Raw genomic sequence first — 25690 nt, 5'->3', positions numbered from 1 at the left:
GTCGGAGACGTAATTAACGAAGAATCTTCCGTTGTGGACTTGAGGGTCAACCAACACAACATGCTAAGCAACCTGACTCAGTCATAACATGTCAATTATAGCAATGGAAACAAGTCCAGTAACTTGACTCAGTCAGAGGAACTCATCGCATTGTCGCGAGAACAGTTCCATCAACCTGACTCGGTCCCCACAACTCAATTATAGCGATCTCGAGAAAACAGACCAAACAGCTTGGCTACGGCAAGTCCGTCTATCCAAGAATCAATCACGGCGAGGTCAAGGTCTTCAAAATACTTATAAGCATTGTTGACTCTTCGCCACATTCTTAACATTAGATCAATTCGATTCCCAAGATCTCTCGGATTACAATAATTGGGATTCAAGCCATCCCCATGACTTTTTTCAGTCGTCTTTTCTTCTTTTGACCCTGGGATACCTATTCGTAGGTACTCAGGGTAGAATGGTGATTGGATATCGCACAGCCGCCGAGGTAGGTCGCCCCCTGCCAGGGCCAAAGATTAACTGTGTCGCTTTCACTAACAATATCGCCAACTTGCAGGAAGAAGCTGTGCAGATCAACGAGAGAAACACGCCCTTCAGAGATCCGGCCTTCGACAACTTGCCAGGTGGCAGTCAAATCGGAAATGGCATTTACCTAGGTAAGAGCAAGAATAGCTTCCACTAACTCAAACGCCTCATATCTAGGTACTTTAGAACTAACTCAGCTATAGGCTCCGAACCTGCTGGATGGCGAGGCTCGCCGATCAAGAAGAACTGGTACTGCGTATTCAAAGCAGATGAAGCCCGCTTTAATGCAGCCTCCAAACTCTGGATCCCGCAATTCTACACAAGCAAGAGCTTCTGGGGAAACTCGAAGTCCAAGGAGCTCTGGGGCTATGGCGAGAAGTTGATCGCCAAGTACATTGCAAAGTTCGGCTTCAGTGCGAGTTCAACACTTCGCTTCTCGTACATTGAGGCACATGGACGCACGCTGCAAATGGTCATTCCCACCAAAATGGCCAACGCTGACACTTTGGACATTTACGCCAAGTGCTTTGAGACCAAGTCTGAACTAATTGCTTATGAGAGCGAGTCCGTCAACTTCTGGGATTGGGCCATTAAGGGAGACCCTGGAAACCCTGGCTAATGTGCCGGAGATGATTCTAAGTACCTCAGGGATGAAAGCTCCGACGGAAGCATTTTGCGGCATCGCAAATATCTGCCTAGCTACCTCACCTACTTCGCAAGTATTTATAGTACACAATCATGCACTCAAACTAAATCTTTTGATTCATGTGTACTCACCCTATTCGTAGTTCTCTTTCATTCGCTTGACTAGTAACTACCTCAGTTACACTCGTTGCCGTTCGTCTGATCCATAGAAGTGTCTATTGTGGAGTTTAAATCTCCTTCGAAGCATTTACTTCTTGCTCAAGGCGGTCTCGATTTTAGCCCAGTACTTTTTCCTCAGCATTCCCTGGATCCAGTAGTCTCCGTTGGCATCGCGGCCCAAGATGGTAAAGATACTCATCAGAAATGCAGGAGTACCTGCGGTAATCAAGTGCATGTGAACGCCAGTCGGTTTTGCCAACACCCGAGGAGCAACAGGAGCATCCGTGTGAGGAGCGAGAGACGAACGTAACGCATGCTCAGTCTCCCAGAGTCCATCACAGCCCATGGCGTCCTTCATTACAGTGCCACTGCCAGCGCCAGCATCCTTGAATGAAACCTCCGATAGACGAGTACGCTCGTTTTCGAAGAGCCCATCACAACCAATCTCGTCAACCACCGCAGCGGAGAAGTCAACGTTGAAGAACTCGGCTTTGGCCCAGTTAGTACACACAACCATGTGCATGCCCGCGTCGCCGAAGAGAGCAGGCAGTCCAGCTTTGCCGTTGCCCGTAATCTTCTTCTTGTTGGCGTTCTCGTCAACCTCATCTCCATGCGCACGCCGTTGTAATGCCAAGAGAGCTTCAACCTGCGGCCTCGTGCTAAGTTGCGCGATAGCCTCCCTCAATGCCTTTGCAACACGGCCAAAGCCCAGTGGACCTTGCTTGATAAGATCTCGCGCGGGGAGTAGGGCAGGAATAGGCAAGATTGCGTTACCAACCAGTGCTCCTTTCTCGGGCAATCGCCCTGCTTGTGCCAAAACACCGCGCAGACCCATCATGTTTAGTATAGTGATGGTTTTGCGGCTCTTGGTGGAATTGCGGATGCGTGAGCTAACAATCTTGCGTGTCCACCATGAACAAAGAATATCACCATCACTCAGAAACGTGGCTGGAGTCAACTGAGACTTATGATCCTTCTCTGACCCATGAAGGCCAGACGAACTGACGTTCTCGGCTTCGAGAGCTTGGAGTGCGTCCTTACGCAAAGACTTGACGTATGCTCCGGGCACACACACTGTCCTGAACTCCTCAGCCGCGTTCCTGTTTAGCAGCTTGTCGAGTGCTTGCCGAAGACCAAGCGTAACGAGTTGAAGAACTCCAAGTTGTCGATTGATGTGCTGGTATTGTTCGGGAGGGGAAGTGGATGCAACTGGCTTGCTTGCATTATCCTTTGATGTCATCTTGGTTGACTCAAGTGAGGTACCCAAAGATCCAAGAGGATCGGTTCCGATCAACGGGATGACCTCTCCATGGCGTCCCTGTAGAGTGAGGGACCACGCATCAAAAAGATCTTTGAGCCCCATGCAATCCCACATGATGTGAGAGAAACCTAATGATACCAAAGTCGCGTCGTTGAACGTAGTGACTTGCAGGCCTATCATCGGTTTATCGTGATAGACGTAGTCTTCAAAACAAGTCGGATCACCTGGGTGTCGCATCAAGGGAGAGAAGTCCACGCCATTTCCTGATTCCACCATCCAAGGAACAGAGCTGTCATGCGAACCGCCGGAGGCTGATGGAACTCTGCTCCGAAGCCGAGATGCTAATGGATGCTGTTTGATGCTGATGTTGTTGTGACGGTTGTGATGAAAAGTGATTGCAGGCCGCTTCTCAGTGTATGTTTCAGGCACATGCCAATACAGCTTATTCGAAGGCTATAGATCCAAGTTAGTCAAGCGTATCGCAGGGGGAAACCTGTGTCGCTACAGGGGACTTACACCTAACCGCACCCTCGCACCTAGCCTGCGCCAGCCATCGCGTCGGTCAAGCAAGTTTTCTAAAGCTCTTCGTAGTTTGAATGCATCGAGCTGGCGGTCAAAACGCAACATTACGTTGAGGACAGCATCGCGAGAGTGGTGGTCCCAGTAGTCGACCGGGATAACCTTATCGGTCAATACTGCAGACGGAGCCAATCTCGTCACTTTGCGTCGAAGAATGGACATCTTTCCGATAATTGAATGCAAACGAAGGCCTCAAGCTTCAACTGTAGAGCGTCAACGAAGTAGTCACGCAAATGGAGCGCAGTCTTCTTGATCACCTCAATTTGGACAGCCGCGGCCGAGGTGAAGGACACAGTTGGAATTGAAGACAGATGACTGTATGTTGGACAGGGGCATTGCGAGTTGTCTTTCGAATGCTCCAATCGGCGCGTACCTGTGGGTTCCCAGATCTAGAAAGGGACGAAGGATCTAGTTGCGTCTTCAGCGGCCCGGGCTCATCCTTCATACAAGGTGAGGTAGCATTGGTGAACCCCCACAATCTTGCCGATCACTGAATTGCCGTGTAAGCGGACAGTGCGAATCCAATCCAACCTAGAGAAGGGCGAAGGATCCCACGCTGACAGCTTGGGGAATAGACCTTATGGAGATCCTGGTCATGTTCCGCATGCCGTAACCCCACACCGAGCTCGTGGTTCAGACGAACACGACCCGAGCCGAGACGGAGACGACCTCCGTCGGCCGTTGACTAGATCATACATGAAGATAAGACTACCATGTGGATAAATTAACAAATTAGGGACATAGCGCTAAGGTTTAGATGCTCCGCCTGGCTAGATGCTGACTCCATGTCCGTATTCATTGAAGTCTCCGTTCCATCAGGCTTACGAGAGTGAAGCCAGGCCCAAACAAGCATGTGAGAGCGATATTCCAAGACACTTGTCTGCCAATCGACCAAGTATCCCCCTTTACCCGCATCGCAGGCTGGAGAAATGTCACCCAAGCGAACGCCGCGGCGGTACCGATGTAGTAGTCATATCGGAGAAAGTTGAATGCGCCTTCTGTCATCCCACTAATCTGGGTCTCACTATCCCACCTCTGCGGTAGCAAAAAGTTGGCAGGTCGCAGCTGCGCATGTGGCGAATCTTGTGTAGGCTCCAGCTTGCCCATGGCAGCGGAGAGAATGGGTATGAGACCCAAGACATGGATCAAGGCCGAGACTACGGCAGTAGCTTTGTACAATCTTTGAAGAGCTGACGTGTTACGGCCGAGATTGCCGTCCTCGGTAGTGCGTTCTTCCAGTTTTCGTGCCGGGATAGCTCCTACCGAAGACATGGCAACCACCTGGACTATGGCCATCCACGCTGGAAAATTCTGCCAGATGGCTACAGCGACCTGTCGTGACTGACCAGAGAGATGGTTGCTTGGCAGACACATAATCGCTGACGGGATCACAAGCCCGATCAGCACTGATGCCGGGACAGCTTTAATGGCAGCCATGGTCGGTAGTCTTGCTTGACTCCTAGGTGGCCGAGAGAGCAGGGATACATAACAGTACATGGGCATGATGATGAAGTACCCGGCATACTGTATGGCAAGACCCCAGAGTGCGAAAGGAATGAGATCCCTGGCGCGTCGCGTTCGTAAGCTCTCGACTAGCATGACGGTGAAAACGGCTATGAGAAGCCCCATCCAGTGCCACCCTAGGAGAGACAAAGCCTGGGACGAGCCATCGACTGTAGGAATAATGCTGAACTGCAGGTTGGCGAGATACGAATCCAAGGGCGGGACCCCGGTATAGACTGTCAGGAGAGGTGTTTTGTTGTCTGGGAGTAAGGGCGTTGCTGATGCTCGCCTATCGGTGAAAAGCTGAGCGTGGCCAGAGTTGATCATGAGATTTGAGACCGCGTAGAGTCCAGCCAGTGTGATGAACGGAAATACAACGTGTGTCCAAGATGGAGCCATGATTGCCGTTGTTGCTTGCCGATCAAGTTCTAAGGTGAGGGAATATGTTGCGAGCAGGAGCCTGGACAGTGGTGTTGATGCAAAAGCTTCAAGATAGCTAGCTACACATTGAACACACGAATCAACGTTTATGTAGTAAAAGAATCAGCTTACTACTTGAGACATGGTCCAATACACGGTCTAGTCTACCACCCTAACGCCATCTCCGTCTAAGACATTCTTGTGGCTTGCTTGATCCTGCAAGGATAACCGTTGTTGGGCTTAGTGCTTCCATGAATGATCTGATAGGCACGATCCCCTGCTACTTCTGTGGGACCCGTCCTGCCCATCGTCTTGTTGAACTCGACGTAAGCATCCGCAAAGTCAAAATCCCGCAGCACCATGGCCAAAATGACCTTCACCTCCAATAAGGCGAGTTCCTGGCCGATACAGTTTCGCGGGCCTCGCTCAAACGGCCGCCACGCCTCCTTGTCCGCGGGGTACAGCTCGTCACCCGGAGAGGCCAACCAGCGTTCCGGGACAAAATCGTCCGGCCTCACCCAGTGCTCTGGTGCCCGGTGGATAGCGTGGTGCACACCCCAAAGCATGAAGCCTTCGAGACCCGTCTTGTCGGTTTCTGATACCGTGAAGCCTGGTCCAGATGCACGCGTACTGGACACGGGTGGGTACAGCCGGAGAGCCTCTTTGATGACGGCTGATGTATATGCCAGTCGATTGAGTAGCTGGGGGGCTTCTGCGATGCGAGTTCCAGTCTCCTGTACAGTGCTGTCGGATCCGAAGACATCGTCGTGCTCTTGGCGCGCTCTTGATAGAGTAGATGGGTGAAGCGAAAGGAGGTGGATAGAATAGACCACCGCAGCGGCTGTCGTGTCGTAGCCAGCGAAGAGAAAGAGTTTCATTTGTGAGACGGCGTATTGCTTGAACGTTGGATCCATAGTCATCTTCTGGCCAGAATTTTCACTGTTCTTTTCCGAGAGTAGATATGTTTCCAGTGCCAGGTCGACGACTGCCTTGCTTCTTCTTGGGACTGCCGCTGTCTTCGCCGATTCGAAATCTCCAAGCTGGGCCTGAGATCGCATTGCTGCGAAATGCGTCTCCAGCTCGCTCGAGACATACCTATCCATCCTCCATCGATTGTAGCGATAGACCAAGTGCCTGATCGGGTTGAACTTTCTGAAGAGATTTGTCTCATTGGGAGATGGTATCCAGTCGGCTTGGCTGCGAAACGCTGATACAAGATCACAACCCTGCCTCTGGGCGTTCAAACGAGAACCTCTGTAATACTAAGTTAGTACTATATTTAAATAGCTGCAATGTATTGCTTGAGAGATTTTGGGCTCACAATGTTGCGAGACAACTCATGTCCATAGTCAACCGCGACATAGTCTCAAACAACGAGAAGACCTCGCCGGCAGCTGCTCTCTCTCGCAGAATCTCATGCAACACCAGCGTGTTTTCAACGAGACCCGGTACTAGCGTCACAAGATGTGCAGCGTTGAACCCAGGATTGAACACACTCCGCCAGTACCGCCACTCATCTCCCTCCATCGTGACGAGACCATGGCTTCCGATGAGAGGCTTCAGGAATCCCAAGACGCCCTCATGTTTAGGAAGCTGCGGCTCATGCGCCGTCACTCGAGCTTGATCGTGACTTGTGGTTATCACCATCAATGGTGGTCCGGTCGGCCACAGGTCCAGGTAGAAGACAGCAGGGAGGTCAGAATACGCTCGCCTGATTTCGCCCGCCAGGTAGTGCCCGTGGAAATCGCTTGGAAGAGTTTTCGCGATCTTAGCCGCAAGCCCTAGATGGCCGAGTAGGAAGTCATGAGGGGGCATTGGCAGGCCCTGTCGTTGGAGGCGCTGGAACATGCGGCGATGGCTGATAAGCTTCACGAGGAAGCGCACTATGAGGATGGCTGCGAATAAGGCGGTAACTTGCGCAAAGTTCCAGGCACGAAGCCTTGACAACCCGGCGACGCCATACTGGTGTTGCCAATGTTCGAGTGTTGAGTTCATCGTGGATATCGCACGAACAGGCAGGCCCGCGTTCTGAAATCGCTGTATCGGCTGTTGACGCTATTCAGAACCCTCAGCCTTCAACGTAATTGCCAGACTTCACTGCGAATGCCAGAAGAAAAAGAGATCACATGCCAGAGCTCCTCACACTCACATTGCATTGCAAAGATTCCCATTACATCATGCTGGGCAATGAGCTTCACGACAGCCTTGCCCCATTCAACTAGCTGAATGCCACACCGTGTCAGAAACAAGGGAAAGTTTGATCTTTTCGGTCAGTTGTGAGCACTAAGCTGGAATTGGGTCTTCCGTAGGATTCCTGTTGGCCCGCTGGGAAGGATTTCCCGCCGCTGGCGGCGTAGTAACACCCCCACTCATGTCGGTTCCTTCACCCCTGCAGAGATGAGAGGGTGTTGCAGAATTACCAGCCTCACTTCTTGGCGCTTAGCTTCAATTCTCACCATCCTGTTCAAGTGGGCTGCTTCTTTACTCACCATACGCTTCCCGGGAGTCTGGACTCATGTACAACTCGCCTCGGCAGCGGGGCTTAGTGGCTCTTACGTAGTCATCTAAGACAAGGCACCAGAGCGTCCAGCTCGGTACAAAATCGACTAAAATAGTCTTAGGCAGAAACGTTCCATTCGGAGAAACAAAGAGCGATGGCGGGGCGAGTGCGATATCGTAGCGAGACCAAGGCCGGTGGAGAGATGTGTCAGGTCTGAAAAGTATGTTCAAGAACGCAGACGGGTGTTGCTGTCTACATGAACAACGTGGGAAGTTAAGGTAATCGCAGGGCAGCTCTGTGTATCTTCTCGTGGAGTTTCGCTCCAAAAGTAAGGCGCCCAGGGCTATTCGTTTGTATCGGCAATTCAAAACCAGTGAGAATATTAGTTCATCCCAAGCCTACATGTAGTGAATTTATGTCTAGATGGTTCCAGCTACTAGTCGAATCTACTATAATATCCAAGAAGAAGAGCAAACGCAGCCAAGAATGAAGTAACTATCCATCCCGTTTTCCGTTGTCTACAAAATCCTAAGTTGTTCTCTCGAGTTCCAACCCCTGTAAATGCGATATCCCAGTGCTGCCATTTCGGATGTTTGCACATCCACCCGAAATGGATTTGGTTGAAGCTTTGAAAATGCCACATCGTCAGTTTGTCTTTTTTTTTTTTTTGAATAATTGAGCAATTGGAGTGAAAGTGATTGCGTGACTTACGGACATATCGAGCTGTTCCAACCACCCTTCTGTATGTAGCCATTGTGACAAGTCTGCCAGACTTTGTCTAGCGACCTTCTCTGCACATCAGCCGTGTAACTTTGCTCGGCTTCTAATAGGATCTCAACGGTACGGGCCTGTCCACTCAGAACAAGCTTGAGGAAGTTCAGAGCATATCCTGCCACATTTTCACTTGCGAGTATGGCTGACGAGTGGCCGCTGACAGAATTTGGTCCCAGAACCATGAAAAAGTTGGGAAACCCGTGAACTGCTGTGCTGAGGTACGCGCCAGGGCCTCCGTTTGCCTGCCAGACGTCGTGAAGAAATGTTCCGTTTCTTCCTTGGACTTTCAAGCGATGGAGGTAAGTCGACGTCTCGAACCCATTCGCCAAGAGGATGACATCTGCGGGCTTCTGGATGATTTCCTTGTGGCGTTTCTGGTCGTTGGAATTTAAGCGCTCTTCTTCTGGTCGAGGACCCAAGACGACGCCCTGTGGTTCGATTGATACCAGAGGTCTGTTCGTGAGTTCCACGTGGGGTAGACTGAGGCTTTCCAACCACCCACAGTCGACAATGATCCGCCGACACCCAACACCAAAGTGCGGTGTGAGCATGTCGTGATATCTAGATGGCACCGTCTTCCGCAAGTGAGTCAAGAGTCTTTTCTCGAACCACTGTCGCCGCTTCTTTCCGAACCAGCCCGTGCCGACATTGAGCCATGTCGATTCAGCGTACAAGAAAAGGCAAAGTCGGAGAAACAAGCCAAATCCAGATATGTTTCTGAGCAACTTGGAAACAACCTCCATCAACCGCGGAGGAGGTCTCTCGGGTCGAGCCATAACCCACGGTGGTCCCCTCATGAGCTGCGTGATTGACTTGGCAGCAATCTCTGGGCTTGCCAGCGCCGGAACGAGCTGTGCTGCAGTGCAACCCGCCCCGATGACGACCACATCCTTTCCTGTCAGGGAAACTTCGTCTTTCCATTGCGCTGTGTGGAAGACCTGTCCTTGAAAAGACTCAATTCCTGGGACATGCTGCGGCCAAATGTTGGGCTCTACAAGCTCGCCGGCACATGTGACCAGGACCTTACACCGAAGGGTCACTTCTTCTGGGGTCTTTTCTCGAGGATTCAGATAAGTCACCTTGACTTCCCACTCGGCATCTTCGTCAATCCATCGAGCACTTGATACCTCAGTGTTGAGCTGGATGTTGCTTCGAATACCAAACTTGTCGCAGACACCTTCCAAGTACTGCTGAATCTCCTGGCCCGGAGGGAACAAGGTCGTCCACTCATAGTTCGGGGCGAAAGAATAAGAGTAGAAAATCGCCGGGCTGTATCAACAGTCAGACCCGACGTCACGATCAGAAAAGGCCAACCATCTCGGCCTCCTGGTACACATATTCCACTTACATATCACAGGCTACGCCCGGGTATCTATTGGCAAACCAAGCACCACCAACACCGCTTTGTCTGTCGAATATCCGAAAGTCGTCGGTGCCAAGTTTTGTCTTGAGCATACAGCCCACGGCAATTCCAGATTCTCCTGCGCCGATGATGATAGCTGAGAAACTCTTTGGCATTGTGAATGAGTCTGGACTCTCACTCATGGCTTTCTGGATTTTCCCTAGACTTGCCCAACAGATCATGGCAACGATGTGATGATTCTCCCTTCCTTCACTCCGGAGGTCATCTCCGTTGACCTAGCTTTGCCTTATCTGGGCCTATGGATCATCGACAATCCGGAGCGCCCTGAATCAGTTCTAGACCCTGCAATCCTAGTCTAACACAGTGCAACCCAATACCATTATGGCGCGATTGACTTTGCGGGTCCATCTGGCTGTGCTCACAGTGCTTATGCCAAGTATCGTGATTCTGAATGCAGGGTTGCAGACTAGTCTCGTTGTCTCAGGCAGCAGTACCACTAGCATAGCCGCTGACACTAATTAGCAAGTGCATCCATTATACATATCCACATGTACCCATGTCAACTACTATCTTGGTACTTTAGACATCGTTACATCGACATCTCATATGGCGATTTCTTGCACCGTGTAAATCTCGCCCCCTCCTCTACCAGGATTACCAAGTCCAGAACCACTCCCATGGTTCTTAAGTACGTATGACAGAGGTGGGTCGGATTTTCGGCAAGTCCTCTTCCCATAAGGGCCATACCTGATTGGTAAGGCTGATAGCATTGTCGTACTCCAGGAATCCTTCGAGACAAATGTACTTCGTACACGTGTATGGCTTCCCAAACCACTCGGGGCAATTCGGCCACTTTTGAAGTGATTGACCCAGATCCGTTGCAATAATATCGAACCCTCTGACAGGGGATACAATCCTTTCCGATCCGGGGGACACAGTGCTTCTTACTCAACAGCAAATGGCCACGATCACATGCAGCCCGGGTTCCACTATGTATCATCCTTCAGCAAAGTCTGGGCAGCATTTGTGTAAGTTGTCGAGCTCAAACTTCTGCGCGGCAGAACGATGACTGAGTTCACTGAAGTACTGGGAGACTACTGGAAATGGAGCTGGCTCGGGGGTTCGAGGTGACTCGACAACCTGTCAACATCACGAGATTTCCAACTTCCACCATGAACGATCAGGAGATACCGTTTATCCATCAAATCAACCCGATTCTACTATGGCTCAGTTCCTGGCCTGTAGTTCACGCTTTCAACTACTTTGTGCTGGCCACTTGTGGTGTATGCATGTGCACCTACATCTTCACATCCTGCCGTTTCTACCTCAGCAGTAAGAAGAACCGCCAATTTCGAGGAAATGAGCCGCCTACCTTGGCATATTGGTTGCCATGGGTTGGGAATGGCATTCAGATGATCAGAGATCCCCATAAGTTCTATGAGGAAACACTGTACGTTCATTCTTGAGTTTTATACGTTGAGTTTATGGCCAACATGCTAATCGAGGTTGCCGTAACAAAAGTGCCAAAAGACCAACAAAAGGACCAGTGACTATGCGCCTCGGCCCCATCTCCATGTACCTCGTTATGGGTGCCTCGAATATCCAAGCAATCTTTCGACAGTCTAGCAGTCTATCGTTCGAGTTCATGCAGTTGCGTATTGCACACAAAGTCAAAGGTCTTCCAGCCAGCGATGCCGCCCTTTTGGGGATGGACGACTCAGGTGCTGGCACTCTCAATCAGTCTGAGACCGGCGTCGTGGGAAAAGGGCGCATTTGGCACATACTCCATGGGATATACCTCAAGAACCTTACGGAAAAGTCTGCCGTGGACTTTCTGACGGCCAAGTTTGTCTTCGAGTTTTCCGAGCAGCTCAAGACTTGTCCAGAAGGCGCTTCTGCCCCAGCAGTTGTTGGTCTGTACGACTTCCTCCAGACGTACCAATTCGCCGCATCAACAACCACACTGGTCGGTCCGCGAATTCTCCAAAAGGGCTCGTTGGAAGCCAAGACATTCTGGGACTACGACGCTGCCTTCATGACACTCATGCAGGGGCTGCCAAAACTAGTGTGTCGCAAAGGCTGGGCCGCGCGAGATCGCACTCTTGAAGCTACCAAAGACTGGCTCGCCGCGGCAACTACTGGTTGTCCTGCAGACAGCGATGCTGATTGGGAAGAGAACTTTGGACACAGGCTTGTGCGCGAGCGAAATGCTGCACTCGTTGACTACGGTATTAGCTTCGAGGGGCGTGCAGCTATGCATATGGGCCTGATTTGGGCGTGAGTGATGTCCCTTCTACCCTATTTTGTTCCTGGGGACTTATTTGTTTCTTTCTACCATGTCCCTATGCTAATTCTTGCCGTTGAACAGCATCAACGCCAACGCCGTTCCCATGACCGCGTACATGTTGTTCGAGATGGTCCGAGACTCCCAACTCCTTTCACGAATCCGCGCCGAGGTCAAGACCGCCATGGTCGTCGGTACAAATTCGACATCAGTACTCGATATCGATATTACAAAGCTGGCAGCTCTACCTCTGCTGAACTCGGTGTACAACGAGTGTCTGCGTTTGCGCTCGAGTATCCCCATCTCCCGGCGTCTGCGGCAGGACATCGAGATTGACGGATATACGCTCAAGAAGGACAACTTCATTCTGGCACCTAGTTGGCTATCACACATTGACGAAGTAGTATGGGCGTTCCCAGGCCACCCAGCGCGCGACTTTTGGGCGGAGCGTTTCTTGCAGCCAGAAATGCGCAAAGTCAAGCTGGGCGACTACTGTCCGTACGGTGGTGGGAGCGTCATCTGCCCCGGGCGATTCTTCGCCAAGCATGAGATCCTAGCAGCGGTTGCAATGATGGTCACCACTTTCGACATAGAGTTTGTGCGCTGGTCGCGTTTAGATGGATCACCGGCGAGCAGAGGTCCGGGAATGGAGGGGGCGGAATGTCGAGGTGTCGTAAGTCTTGATAGAGATGCTACGGTGAAGATGCAGAAGCGGAAGCTGGTATGAAAGGCATGCCGTATTACTTGAGCTTACCTGGTCGGCTATCTGATTATTAAACGTACATGGATTATCTTATCTTGATGTAGAATCTGAATTACCAAGATCGAAAGCGACCTGTTCCATTATTCGCCGATGCATCGTCTAATACCTCAAAGTATGAGATGGCAGAGATGATGCGATCGAAGTACGCACAGGGTTGCCCCTTGTTTAAGTGACTCCTCAGTTTCAATTATCTTTGCGCATGTATCATCTTCCATCTTCTTGTGAGACAACAGAACATCAAACAAACTTTTGAATGCTCCGATAATTAAGGTTACGGCAGTCCTAGCGTCCGGCCGTCTCAGCTTCTGACATTACCATCCGGCCACGACTAATAGATGGCCGACTCCACGAGCTTAAAATATAGTACGCTTCCACGACCCTCTTCTACGGACGAACAGATGTGATCGGTATGTTGTGTCATTCGCTTTAGCACTCACCTTCTTTACTTGAGATTCGTGGCAAGATGGTCCGAAATTTCTTCTATCGCAACGCCAAACATGCACAGGCGCAAGCGGCTCAGTCTGAGGCCCCGGAATTTGAACCAGTTACGTGGTGGAAGGACCCTGGTTTGAGGAAGTTGTACTTCTGGTGTGGTATCTTGATGATGATGTCTGCATCGACAGGCTTCGATGCGTAAGCTCCTCCTGCACATGGAGTCCATAACCTCGGTGCGAAACAAGATACTAATGACGAAGGCTTGCAGGAAGCTCATGAACACTTCGCAAGTCATGGATCAGTGGCAGAGTTCCTTCAATCATCCTGCAGGGGGGAGACTTGGGCTCATCGTCGCCATTCTCGACGTCGGATCTCTTTCCAGTTTCTGGATGGTGTGAGTGTGATCACAAGACTCCAGCTGTAGTGTAGTGCGAGACTTTTGCTAAATCTGGATTCACATAGGCCATATTTCGCAGACAAATACGGCCGAAAGATGCCCATCATTATCGGTTGCATTATAGAGACCATCGGCGCTTTCATAGGAGCTTTGTCAAACAGCGAAGGAAGTGAGTCTGCCTTTTGAGTTGCAGGTCCCGTTGATTAGTCCTAGTATTGATCCTTGAATGAAGTGTATATGGCTGGACGCTTTATTCTCGGCTTCGGAAGCTCTTTCAACGGCGCCGGCCTCCTGATTGCCGAGATCGCGCATCCTCAGCACCGAGCCAAGATCTCCGCCATCGTCAACTGCATGTACGGAGTCGGATCGACCAGCTGCTCCTGGCTAGCTCTAGCAACCATTCGAATCATGGGCGACTGGTCTTGGAGGTCGCTCACCATACTCCAGGCGTTCCCCGGTATCTTGGTTCTCTCGCTCATCTACTGGATCCCGGAGTCACCTCGCTGGCTAGTCGCCAAGGAACGTTACGAAGACGCAGAGAACATGTTATCCACGTACCACGGCAATGGGGATAAAACGAATGCGACAGTGATTTTTGAATTCCGAGAGATGAAGCAGACTTTGGCTCTTGAATTTCAGGATAAAAAGTCCAGCAGTTATCTCGACTTTGTTCGGACTGCGGGCAATAGGTACAGGGTTGTTCTGTTGATCTCACTGGCGATGGTGTCTCAGTACAGCGGCACAAATCTTTTCTCCAACTATGCCAACAAGATTTACGAGGGTGCTGGCATTCGCGATCAGACAAACAAGGTTCTGGTAAGTATCTCACTCAGCATGAGCCTCTGTATTGACCCATACTGACATATTGTACCAAAACTTAACAGCTCAGTGGTGGCCAGACGCTCTTGTCTCTCGTCGTTTCGGTATCATTCTCATTGTGCATAGACCGCTTCGGTAGAAGACCACTATTCCTCACAGCCACCACGGGCATGGTGCTCATGTACATGGGATGGACCATCATCAGCTCCCAGTTCGAGCGGACTCACGATCTTGCCCGATTTGGCTACCCCCAAATCGCCTTCATCTGGCTCTTCAGTCTCTCGTATCAGATTGCTTGGACCGGGGTCATGGCAGCTTACGCGTTGGAGATCATGCCGTACAGTCTCAGGGCAAAGGCCGGCGTCATATCAACCATTTTTGTCAAGGGCTTGATCGTCCTAGGAAGGTGAGATCACCTAAGGAGTGGGGTCCCCAAGCTCGTATTTCAATGCTAATGCAACGCGTTCTTTAGCTATACCAATCCCATAGCGTGGGATAACTTCACAGCAGCCGGTCATGCATGGACACTGGCCATGTTCTACACCGTAAGTGACCCTCGCCTTGTGGTCTGCTTCATATATTGCTTCAACTGATTCGTCTGTAAGATCCTGGACTTTTGCTATCTCTTGTTCGTGTATTTCTTCTATCCAGAAACAAAGAATCTCACTCTGGAAGAAGTCGCCAAAGTCTTCGACGGCGATGAGGCAAAGGTTGCAAGGATGGACATGGAAGACGTCAAGAATCAGGTGGAAGAAGAAAAGAAGAGGCAGAGTCACGTCGAAGTCGTCGCTCTCTGATGGATCAAGAATTTTAAGGAAATTGGCGAAGGGTCTTGATCAAGGTTTGAATGATTTAATCCAGTAGAGAGTACTTTTCTGTTGAGGAAAAGGTGAAGAGGGTTTCCTAGCGTGCCCGTGAGGGGCAGCAGTGATTTTGTGCACCACGGCCCGCGAAAGTGTCCGAGATCTCCGGGAATCGAGGGAACTGAACAAAGAGCCAAACTAGCCGACTTAGCTCAAGCGTTAAAATGCACTACGGCCATAAGAGCAAAAGATAACTTCGAGCTCGCAACGGGCACTGCGTCCCTTACTAGTAACATTCTTCGATCCGGTCCAGGCCTGTCTGTGACTATTCGGGCCGTGGCCTAGACCACAGCGAGATGAACCGCACTCATAACCCCGAGGAATATTCCGATCTTTACGAGGTGATGAAGGGCCCTTACTCACAGCATCACAAAAGGGAAGACGCCTCCCTTGGCCTCGAGCCTCGATTAACCGCCCGGGAAACCGATAGCCGAGGAAGCCACTCTTCCGTCACACAATAACCGTGGAAACGCAAACGGCCATGCGAGTACCTCGCTCGCATTCGTACACAGTACGAATAAGTCGAAGTCCTCTATCAATTCCTAAAAGAGCTAGAAGAACTCTGAACACCTTTGTTAATTAATTCTTTTCAATTGAAGCATTATTCAAAGCTCCTTCTACAGGTGCCTTCATGTCGAATCAACAAACATAACTCGACTAGTCAGAAAATCACGGTCTATTGTTCACTCGGCAGCGGATGTTCTTATTGTATGGGCCACCGGTAGATTCCGCCAGTAGTTAGTGACTTTGACCGGTAGAAGATTTCATAGTTCTTGCCTTCAATGTTGTCAAGTTACCTTCAACGCTTGAGGGACATGTAGGCTTCTCTATAGATTCACTACGTCTCTCTGCTTACTGAATCGAGTGCTGCTCTGTCTCAAAACCAGCCTCTTCATGTACTGGCAACAATAATCCATTCGTCCTCGCGAAATCAGACCGAGCCTTCTCACTCAACCAAATACTATCAACCTTGCTGACGTCCAATCCTTCAGCAGCTGCGGCAGCTTTCATAGCCTTCAGCTCGTCCTCGATCCTCTTCTCCTTGAAGCAAAATTTACGCGGGTACCAAAACTTTCGCTCGCGCGTAGGCTTGAACTCCGGGACAGACTCTCGGTCCAGTGCTCGAAGAATGGCCTGTTCCGCAAGGGTCTAGAAAAAGTTAATGTTGTCCCAAATGTAGCCCTCATATGACCTACATAATTATTGTCAGGTCGATCTAGATAAAGATGATCCTTCAATGTGACATGGGTGTTGGTGATGACGCGAGCATAGTGGTGATAGTTATAGTTCGCTGTGTGCGGGACGAGACCGTGAAGAATAAAAACGTCGCCCTTCTTTGCCTCAATAGTCTGGAATACTTCGCACTCGCGCACGCCGATGGTCAGATCATTGGCGGTAAGAGCAGGGTCGAGATCTTCTGGGTGGTCATAAAGTCGCTTGCAAACCTCTACAGCAAGGTACTAGGTCAGCGAGATTTCACTACGCTTCAAGGCTTACCAGTCAGGTGTGATAAGTTGTCACGACAGCGTAAGTGAAAAGATTCGTACCTCGTAATCCATCCTCACATATCAGAGTGCCTCCACCCCCTGGGGGAATATCCGTGAAGCAGTTGATGACCGTCAATGTCGTTCCCGAGGAGTCGAGAAATTGGCGGAACCAGTCATTGTCGCAGTGCCACCCGCCCTTCTCCTTGGGTGACTTGACATTGTCTGACTCTCGGGACCTGGACTCGGAACCAAAATTAACCACAAAGTTGTCCCCCACCCAGCGTTCTCGCTCGTCGTCCCAAGCTTCGACACCGCCGATGATGTCTGTGGTTTTGTCAAATGCCTTCGGCGCGAACTGTTCGTAACGAAGTTGCCGGTGGAAGGGCAGGTGGAGATATTCCTGTGCCCATGTGGATTTGTCGCCAGCTTCATAGCCGCAACGGACCCAAAGGTCCTTCATCCACCGGTCTATGATGTCCGGATCAATTGCGTTTTCGACGCGTAGCCAGCCATGATCCACAAAGTGTCTGGCTTCCTCATCTGTCAAATGGCGGAAAGGTGGGCTGGGTGGTGCGTAGATGAACCTCTCCCCGGGCTTAGCAGAAGATTGAGGATACGGCGCCATATTGAGGAAAGTTTGGACGGCACGAGAGTGAGCTATGCTATGCTTCTGTGAACCCGTCTTCATTCATTTCTATTTCTCTAAGCGGCGGGCTATTGATCATGAATTTAATCCCACCGGCAGCTACTTGACACGAATATATCGGTCGAGCATCATCCGAGTGATCAGGTTCTCCTCACGGCAGCGCCATACTTTCATCCGAAGCTCAATCATGAAGAGTGGCCACGATCACTACTATAGCCCTACTTTTGAGGCAGGAGTGGTCATGTTAAAACTCTAATACATAGCGTGTCGGCCTATGCTCAACCGAGGCCAGATCCTACGATAGATAACTTACTCTGAACCTGAATTTTAAGTCACTGGGACGTGATTCAGGGGAATCTACAAGTATTCTGTGACCAAAACGGATTGTATCACAAGCAACATGTTCAGTATAACGTAAATGGCCTCGGTGTATATGAAAGCGCCTTTCTGAAGTTACAACCTTAACTTCAGTACACATTCCAGCATAGAGCATGTATCTAGACAGGGAAGGTACTGGTCGAGAGAGTCGAGACCGTTCTGTATTCAATCGGGGACAGGGTACTAAGTACCGTAGGCATCAGCAAACCATCAATGTTGTACGCGTCCATCGGGGAGTTTTGCGCCGATGGGTATTTAAATAGCTGCGGGGTCTTGATCCTCCTCATCGCGTACTCGGCATTGAGGTATATGCCGAAGGGTAACGGTAGGGATATAAGTCTGACTCATCGCCATTTGGTTGCCTAATTGTCGGACTGTACCGACTAGAGTTGGCACAGTCTCGTGAAGACTTTTCTTGGAGTTGACCCCTCGTGCTAATATCCCTTAAACAAGGTAGTGACTGTAATTGTGCCCCATCTGACTAATAGTGTTCAACAGTAATGAGAGAATGCTGCAATAGTGCGATGATTCGATATGTAATTGTGTAGAATTCTCGTTCTTTTTTGGCCATAAACATTAGATGGACGGAGGCGCAGACGTCACAGTATCTCTCTTTCTGGCCAGATCGAATTCAGCCGTACCCAAACGTCCACCGGCGCAAGAGGCGACAAGCCTCTGAGGATCCCGTGTGACAACCAGCCATGCCGTCTTCCGCCCGTACGAAATGCCTACCACTACCGTCCAGATCCCAAGCCTCAAATCACCATCACGCGCATCTTCACTGTTCTGACGTTGGTCAGCTGCAGTCAGTGTGGTCGCACACTAACGCTGAACCGAAGCAGGTGGGCCCCGCATTATAAGCATAGTCTTTGACGACGCCGTCCGAAAGCAGCCCGCCCGCGTCCGCCCCCCTCCGCCCCCCGTCACACCCGGAAACGGCGCTGCAGCATCTCGCACAGGAAGGAGACTGGTCTTGACGATGGCTTCCGGCCCGCCTTTTGCGTAGCAGGCCAATCATTTTCCTCTTTCCTCGCAGGACTGTTGCGATGCGGGTTTAGCTCCGTGGCTTGAGGCTCCCGAGATTCGGGTTAGTCGGTGTCTGCCTCTGGTCGAGATCTTCCCTCCACAGAGGCGGCGGCGGTGAGACATTCTTTTGGCGAAGAGGGTATGTCTCGGATAGACTTGTCTTGGGCGGGCCAGATTTCGTCAACGGACGGGGTTAAGCTGAGGAAGAGAGAAAGCGGGAAGGGACGGGTTGTGTGACATCAAATGGCGAGGGTGTCGCTGAGATTAGAGGAGAATAAATACAGACGTTGTATCCTCCTTGAGTCTAAAAGAATCCTCAGCACTCAACCACTTGAGCAACGGTCTTAGACAAACAAGCATTAATAAAGACACTCTCACCTTTTGTTTCTACACCTCCCTCAAGTCGACAGCAATCTCACTTCACTCACCCAACCTCTACTTCTCAAACACATCACAATGCGTTTCTCCTCCATCATCGCCGGCTTCGCCGCCCTCTCAGTGTCTTCAGCAACCCCGGTGCCCCTCAGCTTCCTCCCCTTCGGCAACCTGCCTTCCCAATCAAGCACAGGCGCAAGCATCATCGCCAACCTAGACACCCTCCAAGGCTCCATCCTCAAGCTCACCACAACCCTCAATGGCCTCGACTACACCAACGGCAACTCCCTCAGCGCCAACAACATCCTAAAACTCCCCGCGGTCCTCTTGAACACAATCGGCCTCAACTCGGCCTCCTCTTCCGCCTTACTCGATGCAAAGGCCCTGACTCTAGCCCTCAACTCGACCGACTCGACCGCCATCGTCAATAAGCTCACAAATGATATCCAGCCTGCGCTCAAGACGGTCACGGATCTATTGAACAAGGCCAAGACATCTGGTATTGTCGCGTCGTTGACGCCGCTTGGTCAGACTGATTACCTCAAGCTGATCCAGACAAATCTCGGCGGCCTCGGGACCGCTCTGTCGCCTTACATCGATACTACCTCCCAGTCTGGCTTGACTGGCGTAACTGCCACCCTCAGCAACCTCTTGAAAGCTACTGTCAACGTCTACACCTCTTGAGTTCACTCGTCAGAGAGGCGGGCAACGACTTGTATAAGAGAGATGGGAATGAATGTCGGACTCGAATGGATAATGATTGGACACGGCTGGAGAAAAATGAGATTGAACCATGTAGGAATTAGTTGGCATCTTTATTTTTTTTTGGTTTCAACGATCTTGACGACCGGGTTTACAATTCCTCCGGTACACCCTTTAATTCAATCATCTTCGCTTCACCTTCTAGCACTACATCTACCTATATCGTTGACTTTGAAGCGCCCTACGAATAAATAAAGCCAAAGGCCAAAGGCCAAGCTGCATGTGTGTCCCATATATGTCGCACAACTCAGCGGCTACGTATGACTCTTCTTCAATAGTGTCTATCTGCTTTGTGCCTGCTTTCGCAGGAAGTATTCTCGGTTATATATTTTAGCCACTATTCTGACCGTTGCCCTGACACTTCCGTCCGTGTTCAGGACAGGTCACAACTTGTCTTGACTCATATCTGATTTCGGGAGAGAAACTATGAATAATGAAGAGTACCATGTCAATCAGTCCAGCTCACCATGGGCGATGCTGTCATTAGAAATGATATAATCCCGTTCAATAAAAGGACGGGAATAGGATCAAATTTCATGTAATTCGACATACCTACTCACAACAGTGTGTACATGCACTTCCCTTAACTCGTACTTGAAGAGATAACTGACATCCAACAACAAGGTAGTTGGAACCAGTCCGCGACGAGGTAGAAGCTCGACTGGCATTGAGAGGCCCGCCGGTACATGGCAAAAGATGACGATTGATACTGTTGCAGATGGATGCATATTGAAAACTCGTCGTGACCCAAACCTTTACGTTTATAGGGCATTCTTTGCATTACGGCAGTAGAATCATTCTTTGCGTTGACGGATAACTTGATCAAATAACTTCCACATCTCACCTATAATCATCAAGCTAATAACACGAATCATTCTTATATAAAGAGCATTTACTACACTTTCCGGTTCTGCAATCTCAGGCATCATGTTGTCGTGTTTACAGGTATCTTTTTATAGAAGTCCAACCCAACATGATGTCCCATCCGCTCAGCCCATCAGCAACTACACCATGATCGACTTGTAGATGATTTTGGCTTCATCAGAAGATGTGAGAGATCGAAGCCGAAGCCAGAACGGCACCGAGAACACCCACACGTCAAGCTACTCGCTGAAGCTTCGCTCAGGAATTGACATAGGCAAGAGCCATGTGATGTGACCTGAGCCAAGTCCAATCCTGACCGCCAGCATCAAATGTGTCAATGTTCTAGGGTCGAAGAAATCATCGCAAATTGCTTCGTTCGCCCATCTCCGCCATCGATCGGCCGAGATATGCGGAAGAGCACCGTTGCCACCATCACCATCACATCACGGATCATGCAGTCCTCAAGTCTATACCACATTCTCAACACAACAGGATCTGCTCAACACTGAGATGGGTACATTGACGGGCATTGAGAATACAGGTAGATCTCGCGATGCGGATCGGTAGCTCAAGTACGAGCACGGTCCAGGTACCAGTATGCGTAGAAGTTCGCATGGACTATCTTACCATCTGCAGCCTGCAGGTTAATTTGTTAATCGTCGTTGGTATATTCTCATACATCTGTGTTAGTCCCTGTAACCGACATGAGCTTCCATATTGGGACGTGAAAAGAAGATTAAAGTGAGGCGGACGGCATCTGGGGATGAGAGCGGATGCGCTCATCTCGGAAGCATTCCGTTGCCCAACAGAGTTGATGCGCCTTGTAGGGCTGGCAATGGGAGGAATCTCCAGACATGATGGTCAGTGTGATGGACTCACTCGGCTCACCCACATCCCGCGACAACTAGCCTGCGAGGCACGGCGAGTGAAGAGTAGAAACTGAGTCAAGCCCACTCAGCATCACCAACGTACCTTCCAAATCTGCTTCGATACTCCATAGCAAGAAGCTATGTCCGCACCATGGTAACTCGCTGTGCACAGGAAAATGGCGCGATGACTGGAAGAGGACTTAATTCTGCAAATTCCGGGCGATTACATACCGATTTGCTCGGCGGGCCATATCAACGCGTGCCAAGACTTGCGGTGGGTGTCTGGACAAGGCACATGATTCGACTTCCCGGAGCCATACATGATGGCAAATTTTGGGCAGCAATTATGCTCAGTATTTCACGGGAATACTCAACAAAAGTCAAAAGACTGATTCTATCTGTACCTTACGGTGCGGCGCTGTATCTCACTGTGTAGCAAACAAGCTGAGGTCACGGAAGGTAGTCGAGACAACTACGCGCATCCGGTTTCGCTTCTACGATAAGACGATACTTAGTATGTGAACCGAGAACGAGGTACGTAGGCACTACTGAGAATGAAGTCAGATCTGTGTGTCCAATTACCTGGGATCAGGTACGGACAGTAGAACACTTCGGAAGCTCGGGATAACTCCGCGACGAAAGCGAGGGGTTGGGAAAATGCCTGTCGTTACCAGCGCCAGATGTTCCTGGCCACGACCTTAAGCTTAATCAAGTCAACTGAGCCATCTCGGGGGTATTGGCCCCATGGTCCGGTTAACTCCCACAACGAGCACCATCGCTGACTAGCCAGGCATCGAACCAGGAATCAGATTAGGGTTGAGTCGGCGGCTGGGCAATGGAAAGATAAGCAGCGCTTGCGCGCACACAAGGTTCGCTCTGATTCTGGTATCCCGTCCGGAGGTGGATGTGAAAAGCGATCAAGTGCCGGTGTGGTGCCCGGGTTTCTTTGCGTTGCGCTGGTCACAGTATTTCTTGGCGCGCGGGGCAGTGGTATGTTTAGTTCTGCACTGCTGCAAAAAGGTTGCAATAGCCGTCGTTGGCGGTGGAAGGATGTTTGCCTGCTGAGTCGTTTCACCAAAGGTCCCAAGACTTTTTTCAATGACTTCTTTCTCGTCAGCCGCAGGGAGCTTGAGGCTTGCGCTTGTTGGCGAGCTTGCTGGCCTGCTTGCGGTCGCTGCTCGCTCATCTTGGTGACGGGGCAGAAATGAACCATTTCGTCATTGTGGCAGGGGGCATGCTCCGAACTGATCACCTGCGGAGGCGGTAAATTCGACAACGGATTGTGGGAAATGAGATTGGGCGTTCCGCCAATTCTATCATCATGGCAGCATCGCTAGCGAGGTCGGGATGCCGTTGAGTGCCACCTGGGTCCGTTGGATCGGCAGGTGCCTGTGATGAGGAACCGCGACCTTGTGCCTGTGGAACTGCAGACAACGCCGGCCTCATTTGAACGTCGACCGGAGCCGTGGAGGGGAATTCGGAGGCCCGAGTCAGGGGAGGGCATGGGGCCCGAAATCGAGCATCTGGAACCTTTCGAGGCAGCGAGACGGAACGACAAGAACGGTCAAGACGGTGGCCAGAGGGGGTCCCATCGGGCGACAAGAGCAGCAGAGCTTGGCTCAAACGCCCAGAAAAATGAGAGTCTGGCTGGACGTATCCATACGGAGTCTGAGGAGAGGATTCGAGGAATACGTGGAGATGTTGGGAGAGTGCCACAGTGCTGGGCAGAAGTCTTGGCCTTTGGAGGAGACGGCGTGCCCGAGAGAGGAGTGACCTTTGAAGCGGAGGCCTCTGGCGGAGTCGCAGGAAGATCTTGCACGCTTCCTGGAGGACCCAACCCCCGCTTTTCCTTTCCATCCGGTGGCTCTCTTGCGATCTTGGCGGAATGTTGACCTTGGACCTTGGCGGAGAGTCGCAGACTTGTCCAGTGCGAGAATGTTGCACACCACTGCAACCTGTGACCTGCGTCTGCATCCTGCTGCAGCGCTTTGTTCCGTTTTCGACAATGGTGCTCCTGACTCCTGAGTCCTTGGGCCAACTCGCTGCACCTCTCCATTCCCCTGCCTGGTTCGACACAGGACCGGAAGGTTTGCAGCGAATGGCCTGTCTGTCCTCGCTGGCCCAGCGGCACAACCTTTGATTTTGTGGATTGAAGGGTCCACCGATACATGATGGGAACGAAGAGCCTGAGGGGTCGTGGGGAAGAGACATACACCGCGCTCCATGGCGAGAGACTCCGATTGACGGCCGGGTAAAGACCGACCTGCTGGCATTTGCCGGTCCCCTCAGCGCGTGGGCAGCGCAGCGAAACCAACGGAATTTCGAGCTCGAAAAGATTGCGAGTGAGGAGCAGCCGATTCTCTGCTATGAATTCAAAGAGCTCGTCGAGTGGTATCTGATAGAAGACATAACATCTTGTACCATCTAGGCGGGTGCGTGACGAGGTGCTAGAAACATGGCGTTTGAGCTGCAAAAGAAGAAGAAGTATATCAATATTTCGGTGGCATGCGATGCAGCAGAGCGGCCAGGTCCTCATCAACAAAATGTTCTTCTTCTCCGCTTGGCAGGCATGTCTCAGACGTTGGGTGAAGGTGCTGATGATGGGCACCACCCCAACCTCTCGCGCCTCTCTGGTGCCACACCCAAAATATCTAGTGTGCTAGTGTGGTTTACTGCGTATGTGCCTTGCTGACTCTCTCCACCGCTTTGTGAGGTGATATTCACAGAGTGATCTGCTGGAATGCATTTTGCTATGGGACAGGGTGGTTCCGAATATCGTGGTATTACCAGGTATATCCGCGCTGATGCGTGTATCTTGAGTGTTTGCGCGTAGGTAGGGCGGTATCTAGTGTAGAGGAGCCGCAAGAGCCTGAAAGGACGTCTTCAAGGGCGGGCGCTCTAAGCGCATGTGCGATGGCTCTTGTATCTGGCGGCGTTTCCTGGGCAAATTACCCACATCTGTACAGAGTAGGTCTCTGTCAGCGTATCTGTACTCCGTACACTGCTCTGAACCAGATCGTATCGGGAACGATGGGAGGGTTCGTCAAGTTGAAAATCCGAGGAATATTGATATCAGCTTGGGTTGGTCCGCAAAAACGCCGTACCAAGTGCTTTCTCAGTCGGTGGCGGCGAACCAAGTCGAAGCTACGGGGGTTTTCGCAGCGGGGACATGGTTGAGTGAGCGGAAAGCAAGGGAACGACTTTAGTGGAAAGTCTGGAGGCGCGATATTGTATCCGTAGTGTACAAAGTAGTGTACGGATACTGCCAGACTGCGTGACTGCGTATCCATCGATCCATGATGCGTCGGTGGTTGTGCCACGGGTGCATGGCTCTGCCACACTGGGGCGGTGATCAGAGGCCTGGACAGAGAGCGATACCGTTTGGGGCGGCGCTGGGTGGACGAGGTTGAGGATGATTGGGCGGGGAAAGGTCTTGGAAGCACACGACCGGAACCCTTTCGAGCGGCCCACCCCTCCTCCTCCTCCATCCATGGGCCATGGGTATTGCTTCTGCAGAGGCGGGACATGGGCTTGGGTGGTGAGCGGATTTGATGACAGACCGGGATGGACAGCGACCTGAAGCTTCTTCCGGATGTTGGGGGCAGTGCTTGGCCCTTGGACATGTGGATGGTGGAAGCTTTTGTTGGAATTCGGAGGTACTCATATCGATAGCGTTGAATGTTCGAGGCTGATGAGATTGCGCTGGCGAGTATCTCATGGCGTGTCTTGTGTTTGAGAATTGAGGAATTGAAGCTGAAAGACGGAAAAAAAAGAAAGAAAAAAGGTGCAAATTGACGGTGACAGCGGCAGAGAAGATCATACGCTCAGATGGCTGGAGCTTGCCAGGTACGTATCTGGAGTACCTCAGTACATAGGTGGTCGAGTGCCGGGTGTTCCTAGCCCCGGAAAGATACGTACTCCCGAGGATACGTCCGTCTGGTCATTGGACGGTAGGTGATCTCCTCACTGAGGTGCGGTTCGTTGGATTTT

General features: G+C 51.0%; 8 protein-coding genes across 8 annotated transcripts; 4 read left to right on the top strand and 4 right to left on the bottom strand.

Annotated features, from left to right (window-relative positions):
- Positions 1-460: 460 nt before the first annotated feature.
- On the top strand, positions 461-1147 carry N0V96_009036 (uncharacterized protein; the record flags this gene model as incomplete). Its single annotated transcript, XM_053188974.1, has 3 exons — positions 461-490; positions 560-659; positions 732-1147. The coding sequence occupies 3 exons, from the start codon at positions 461-463 to the stop codon at positions 1145-1147; spliced, it is 546 nt and encodes a 181-aa protein (XP_053053740.1).
- A 273-nt stretch (positions 1148-1420) lies between these two features.
- N0V96_009035 (uncharacterized protein) lies at positions 1421-2572 on the bottom strand (the record flags this gene model as incomplete). Its single annotated transcript, XM_053188973.2, has 1 exon — positions 1421-2572. One exon carries the CDS (start codon positions 2570-2572, stop codon positions 1421-1423), a length of 1152 nt encoding a protein of 383 aa, XP_053053739.2.
- A 2711-nt stretch (positions 2573-5283) lies between these two features.
- On the bottom strand, positions 5284-6457 carry N0V96_009034 (uncharacterized protein; the record flags this gene model as incomplete). The annotated part of the gene is made up of 2 exons (XM_053188972.2): positions 5284-6190; positions 6450-6457. 2 exons carry the CDS (start codon positions 6455-6457, stop codon positions 5284-5286), a joined length of 915 nt encoding a protein of 304 aa, XP_053053738.2.
- A 1845-nt stretch (positions 6458-8302) lies between these two features.
- N0V96_009033 (uncharacterized protein) lies at positions 8303-9887 on the bottom strand (the record flags this gene model as incomplete). The annotated part of the gene is made up of 2 exons (XM_065758522.1): positions 8303-9638; positions 9754-9887. The coding sequence occupies 2 exons, from the start codon at positions 9885-9887 to the stop codon at positions 8303-8305; spliced, it is 1470 nt and encodes a 489-aa protein (XP_065612915.1).
- A 1017-nt stretch (positions 9888-10904) lies between these two features.
- On the top strand, positions 10905-12743 carry N0V96_009032 (uncharacterized protein; the record flags this gene model as incomplete). Its single annotated transcript, XM_053188970.2, has 3 exons — positions 10905-11182; positions 11254-12009; positions 12101-12743. The coding sequence occupies 3 exons, from the start codon at positions 10905-10907 to the stop codon at positions 12741-12743; spliced, it is 1677 nt and encodes a 558-aa protein (XP_053053736.2).
- Positions 12744-13408: 665 nt separating this feature from the next.
- On the top strand, positions 13409-15227 carry N0V96_009031 (uncharacterized protein; the record flags this gene model as incomplete). The annotated part of the gene is made up of 5 exons (XM_053188969.2): positions 13409-13412; positions 13844-14427; positions 14496-14836; positions 14903-14975; positions 15090-15227. 5 exons carry the CDS (start codon positions 13409-13411, stop codon positions 15225-15227), a joined length of 1140 nt encoding a protein of 379 aa, XP_053053735.2.
- A 918-nt stretch (positions 15228-16145) lies between these two features.
- Positions 16146-17405, bottom strand: N0V96_009030 (uncharacterized protein; the record flags this gene model as incomplete). The annotated part of the gene is made up of 3 exons (XM_065758521.1): positions 16146-16442; positions 16538-16710; positions 16841-17405. The coding sequence occupies 3 exons, from the start codon at positions 17403-17405 to the stop codon at positions 16146-16148; spliced, it is 1035 nt and encodes a 344-aa protein (XP_065612914.1).
- Positions 17406-19286: 1881 nt separating this feature from the next.
- Positions 19287-19889, top strand: N0V96_009029 (uncharacterized protein; the record flags this gene model as incomplete). The annotated part of the gene is made up of 1 exon (XM_053188967.2): positions 19287-19889. The coding sequence occupies one exon, from the start codon at positions 19287-19289 to the stop codon at positions 19887-19889; it is 603 nt and encodes a 200-aa protein (XP_053053733.1).
- Between the last annotated feature and the right edge of the window lie 5801 nt (positions 19890-25690).

The sequence above is a fragment of the Colletotrichum fioriniae genome, assembly GCF_027942845.1.
Source record: "Colletotrichum fioriniae strain IMI 355084 chromosome Unknown scaffold_11, whole genome shotgun sequence".
In the NCBI taxonomy this organism is placed as follows: domain Eukaryota; kingdom Fungi; phylum Ascomycota; class Sordariomycetes; order Glomerellales; family Glomerellaceae; genus Colletotrichum; species Colletotrichum fioriniae.
Note: the sequence above shows the minus strand (reverse complement) of the source record. Positions and strands in the feature narration are given on the sequence as shown.